The following is a 6000-nucleotide window of genomic DNA, read 5'->3' as shown; positions in this document are numbered from 1 at the left end:
TGCCACTCTGGTCAAGGTGGAAAAGACTATTACAAATAGGAACAAGCAATCACTCAGCGAGTCCCTCAGATCAAATTCTATGCCAAGAGGCTTAAAAAAATCATTTCATTTTACTTGTCAGAGTCTGCTATCATGAGCTCCATTTTCAGAGAAGGAAAGTTGAAAATTATAGAATGAGTGACTTGTAGGGGCTGCTAAGTTAGCGGGGAGCTTTGGTCTAGCCAAGTTGGGGAGCTCTGTTGTAATCTTCCACGCCCCACACCCGCATACTCCTTTAGTGTTTGGAGATACCAGGCATTTCCAGTTTAAGAAACCTTAAGCCGTGTCACATTTGCTAAACTGCAGTTTGATGATCCCTTTCATATGGAGCTGCAGCATCAAGCCATATTCTTTGGGCATCTGGTGGAAGCCACGCTTAGGCAGCATGTTGTCATAGTAGTGGTGGCTGAGGGGCATCTCTTCCACAGTCTTAGAGAAAGGCCAGAATCCATAGAGCTTCACGTTTTCACACAGTTCCACCGCGATGCTGGCGATCATCAAGCCTGTGGACAAGCGGTATGCGGTCACTCCCTTAGTTCTCCAGAAACGAGCGAGATGTTTCAGGTACCTGGGGTGGAAGAAGAGGACCTTTGGCCTCTCGTTCGACTCTTTGAGCGTTTCGTAGACTTTAAAAGAGATGCCAGTGTTGATCCTGTAGGAAAAGGCTGGCAGGAGAAGGAATGCGTCTCCATAGGTGGAAATATCCTCCAGAAACTTTGTTTTCTTTTTCAAATTCCTATATCTGAAAAAAAAAAAAAAGCCAGTCACAACAATAACAGTAACAATAATAATAAATAATCAAAGCAGTAATTTTGGTTATATGATGTTGAGTATACGTGGTCAAAATGCAACTGTTTACATTCATTATATTAAAAAGTCAAACCATTGACTTAAAAACAACTTGATCTGCTTGATTAAGTATCAACTAGATATCAAAGACCTGGCCTTGATTCTCCTTTCTTGACCTACAGAGACTTATTAGTAGACAGGCATTTCTTCTATTGTTTTATATTATAACCCAGCAACATTATCTAATGTTGCTTTGGATTTTTAATAACTTTAACACTTACTCATAAGCAAATACCATAGATTATATATTTAAAAGTTATAATTTATATATCTATTATACATATTTAGTCACCAACAGAAGTTTTATTTTAAAAGCCTATGCCTATCTGAATATTTGTTTGTTTGTTTGTTTATTTATTTATAATATGCTTCCTGCTTTAGGCTTCCACCATCTTATGCTTCTCATGGCACCTCAGGAAGAATTCTTTCAAATAAAAGTTTTTCCACAATTAGCTTTGGAAGGCAGCTACATTGTTTGTCTTCACTCTGAGATTCTAGAACAATTTAAGGAGTCTATTTTTATTACTAATGGTTAGCTGTCTCTTTTTGACAGAAATAATAAAGAAAGTGCATGTGGAATTTTTGTGAATGAATCAACATTCTGTAACAGCTACATTACAGAAGTGGGCTGTGAAAATTATTCTGAATAATAAACTACCCAAAGTGAAAGCAAACAATTTTGTCAAGAAGGCACTAACTACTGAGGGAAACATGTAAACTGCCTGAAGATTCTGGAATAAAATGGAAGAAACTGGTCTCTACTTTTTAAGTTGAAGAGATAAATTCTCCTTTTGGTAGAAACGTAGCTCATGACACTAGAAACAACTGAGCAGGGCCCGAAGTTGCTCACACGATAGCAGCTAATGCGGATTGTGACCCATGCAGGTCTCTGCTCAGCCTGTTTGCTTTGTGTCTTAGCAGTGTCTGAGCAGTGTGCTCCAGGTGGGTAGGCGGAGACAGACCAAGGCCTGAAGTTGCTCACAGGATGGCAGATAATACAGATTGTGGCCAGCACCTGGACTCAGCTCTGCAGGTATGATCCTTGTTACAGATGGGCCCAGCCGGTAAATACTCAGGTAATCAAGTTTATTCCTTCTCAAGTCTCTGATAGAGTTGAAGACCAGGTAGCTTAGTTTTTCAATGAAGCTTAGTTGTTTAGGGGATAAAATGTTTTTAGGTATAGATAGATATTTTAAATTGATAATGACAAGATGTGATGGAGACTGATTTACATTCAGAAGTTTAGATGCACCAAGATAGGAAAAATGTTTTCTTCAGGGCTGTCAAAATACAAATAGCCAAAACATTAAGAATACAACATTTATATAATTCCTGAGTGTGCCATGTTTCTTCTTGCTGTAGGTAGTTTATTGTATATAATGTGTAATAATATAAATGTATATGTAAAAAATAAAACATGTTTAATTATTTAAAACAAATAAAGTATATATAAAAAAGAAAGAAAGAGAAATACAACTGAGCCATTCTTCTGATGATGCACAGCCTGGATGAGATGTCAAACTTTGCAGATGTACTTCTTCGTGTTTTCCCCAGAAGCTGGCTTAGCCCTATGGTGTGCCAGCCTCAGCAGCAGGAGAAAAGTGTGAGGTGTTGAGGGGCTGTGCAACGTGCAAACACTCACTTCAGGGTGATGATGCTGGGGTTCACAGTCACAAGATTTGTTTTGCTCCCAACATCTTTATTAGCATCCCCTGTGACTGGGGGTAGGTTACACCTAGAATAAAGGAGGAAAAGCATTTTCAAAATGCAACCCTTAAAAAATGGGTGTACAAGACACACACACACACACACACACACACACACACACACACACACACACACATCCACCTGCCCCCGAGCACTGTTGCAATCTCAGAAGAAACCAGTGCTGTGATGAGAACGTCGGAATGCACCTGCTTGCTGCTTGTTGCCACTCAGCAAGTCTTGGATTCTAAGATGATATTCCGACATTGCACAAACTATACCAGCCTGGTGAGTGACCTTACTATTTTCGTTGACGTTGTTAAACAAATCACCCCCACCCTGCATCTGAAGGATCTTCAAGGGTTTTTAATTGAAGGTGTGATTTAGATCAGCTGTGTTGATGGAGGTCAGTTACATTCCCACAACGGAATGGTCGGTCCAGAGTTAAAGGAACCGAGGCACTGAGAATATGGTGATAGAGTCTTCCAGAAATAAGGCCTGCAATGGGAACACTAGTAACTCCTGATTGCCATATGGATAACTTTGTCGCCAAATTAGGTCACTTATGAAGGAAACCCTAGTGTTTTTGTAGCAAATTTTATCCTGCTGTTCTAAACCCGGAGTACTAATTTTTCATTGGGAAACCCTGAAAGACACTAATTTTGAGCATAATACGATCACAGAAACATGAGAGTGTAGTTTAAACTTCATTTTGAGCATCTTTTAAAAGAGGAGCATGGGCCAGGCGTGGTGGCGCACGCCTTTAATCCCAGCACTCGGGAGGCAGAGGCAGGCAGATGGCTGTGAGTTCAAGGCCAGCCTGGCCTACAAAGTGTGTCCAGGATAGCCAAGGCTACACAGAGATACCTTGTCTTGAAAAACCAAACATAACAGATTTAAAAAAAAGAGGATCATGGAAAGCAAACACTGAGCGCCCTCAGGAAATCTGTGTACAGCTGACACCATCTGTGATGTGGATGGCGCTGCAGGACTCTGCTTTTCACCCTATGAGACTCTGGAATAAATGACACATGGATTTCTCACTCTACTATAAAATATATATCAGAAAATATATATTCATTATAGGTGGCCACAAAAGGCTCTCATCAGTGGCCTTCTGTAACAAATCACAGACATGTTTGTTTGGTTTGGGGGTTTTGGGTTTTTAGTTTTGCTTTTTTGTTTTGTTTTGTTTTTAAGGATCCTAAATTGTTCTTTGTTGTTTGAGACGTGCATGTTGAAATTACATGCATGAGCCACCACGACGGGCTTAAAAGTGGTTTCTAATATAACTGGAGACTTCATGGAAAACAGCAGGATGTACATGTGTGTGCATCCTTTTATACAAATATGTATATAATATATGTGAGATATTATATAAAATGCTCACACAGATGTAACAGTATAACCATAGAATGCTATATAATGTCAGTATGGCAATGTTTGTTCCTCATACACTTAATTTGTAGCTCCCAATGTTTGAAATAAAAACAAATGGGCAACTTCTATGTGTGATGAGCAAGCATAGGCAAAATAAGCGCAGGCTTAAAAACTAGATACACTTTAATGGCACCAACCATATGTAGCCCTAATTTTGCTTTCAGTTTGAATGGCCAACTTCAGAAGGAAAAGTGTGCTCAGAAAAATCCTAGCGTCAGCCAAAGTAGAACCTGTAAACCCAGGCCTTGTCTTAAAGTTATAAATCAACTATCTGCTGAGACTTTTTTTTTCCTAGACTTTAAGCCTAAACTGTTCTTTCTATGGCTGCTATAAAGTAAAATTAATGCTTTTGCTTAATACTCAACACAGATGTTTGGGGAATTTTAAGTCTATAAAAATCCTATTGTATGAACCATTACTTATCTTCACTGTGGCCTCCCATCACACGCAGACACTGTGGCCCCCCCACCACACGCAGACACTGTGGGCCCCCCACCACACGCAGACACTGTGGCTCCCCCCCAGCACATGCAGACACTGTGGCGCCCCACCACCACACGCAGACACTGTGGCCCCCCCACCACATGCAGACACTGTGGCCCCCCCACCACACGCAGACACTGTGGCCCCCCCACCACACGCAGACACTGTGGATTTGTGCAGTGGTTAACCCATTATGACACCGATCTTGCCTGTGTGAAACATAAAGAGTGCAAACATGGTTCCGTCAAGAATTCAATGGGTGTTCAACAATTTCTGGACCATCAGACCAACCACTGCATAATTACCGCCAATATAAATTACAAACACGAGATGAAGGCGAGGAAGGAACTACTTGTGAATGCTGCTTGGTGGTCAGTATATAGGACAAGCAGCATTAAGTCCACAGGGACCAAAGTGCCTCGATGTATAAAATCAATGCTCCCAGAACAGAAAGAAGTAGACTTTTTCTGCTTCCTTTTTAAAGTCACATTTCATCTGGGCAAGTCATCCTGTCAGATCCTAAAGTAGGATGTTTTATACTGATTATTAGCAAAACAGACCAACTTTCTGTCTGTTTTCATAAACTACCTTGGCTTCAGGCAAAAATACTTTACAAGACCAGAGTTGAGCAGATGCATACTATGCATTCATTTCCAAGCTGGAGAGCGGTGGTGTGTATGGCTATAAAATGTCTAGGTCAGCATCTTTCCTAGTGTTGCTGAAGGACAAACCATTGGTTCCCCAGAAACCATCTTGACAAGACTCACCTAAACACGAAGTCAGATTTGTCAATTTCCGCTCCGCAGAGAGACTTGTTCAGAATCCCCCCATTGCCGACCACTGCACACTGGCTATAGGGGTAGTCCACAAAAGGCTGGGACTGGTGCGAGAAAGCAAAAACCAATCATCACTCAGGAGTGCATGAGAACTAGAACCGAGGACACAAAGTGACTCAACAGAAGAGATTCAATCTCCAAAACCCTCACAGGAAAGAAACTGCAAATAGCATCAGCTGGATTCCAGAAACTTGACTTTTCATGTGTGCTTAAGAGAGAAAAAAGGAGTAAGAAACAGAAACAGACTTTGTGGGGAGTGGGGTGGGGACAGCTAAAAAATAGCAGGTTGGGGGCTAAGAGAGATGACGCCTTGAGTAAGAGCACTGGCTGTGGAAGCAAGAAGACCTGAACTCAAATCCCCACTTCCCATGTAAACTCCACAGATATGTCTGTAGGCTAGTGTATGGTAGGAGGAGACGGGGTACATCCTGGGAGCTGCAGTTTGCTGGTCAGCCAGTCTAACTTAAGCAGTGAGCTCCAGGTTCCATGAGAGAGCCTGTCTCAAAATGTTTTGTTGTTGTTGTTTTTATTTTCTTTTGTTTTTTGAGACAGGGTTTCTCTGCATAGCCTTGGTTGTCCTGGACTCACTTTGTAGACCAGGCTGGCTTTAAACTTGCAGAGATACACCTGCCTCTGCTTCCCTGAGTGC

The 6000-nt window shown here is 41.4% G+C and overlaps 1 protein-coding gene across 1 annotated transcript in view; it reads right to left on the bottom strand.

Annotated features, from left to right (window-relative positions):
* Positions 1–252: 252 nt before the first annotated feature.
* St8sia6 (ST8 alpha-N-acetyl-neuraminide alpha-2,8-sialyltransferase 6) overlaps positions 253–6000 on the bottom strand; it is a 130709-nt gene continuing 124961 nt past the window's right edge. The window contains exons 6-8 of the mRNA XM_051150899.1: positions 5283–5395; positions 2531–2623; positions 253–781 (exon numbers count right to left, since the gene is read on the bottom strand). Of these exons, the coding sequence (XP_051006856.1) occupies positions 316–781; positions 2531–2623; positions 5283–5395 (672 nt within the window). The 3' untranslated portion in view covers positions 253–315. The remainder of the gene's footprint in view (positions 782–2530; positions 2624–5282; positions 5396–6000) is intronic.

The sequence above is a fragment of the Acomys russatus genome, chromosome 9 (genome assembly GCF_903995435.1).
Source record: "Acomys russatus chromosome 9, mAcoRus1.1, whole genome shotgun sequence".
Taxonomy (NCBI): Eukaryota; Metazoa; Chordata; class Mammalia; order Rodentia; family Muridae; genus Acomys; species Acomys russatus.
Note: the sequence above shows the minus strand (reverse complement) of the source record. Positions and strands in the feature narration are given on the sequence as shown.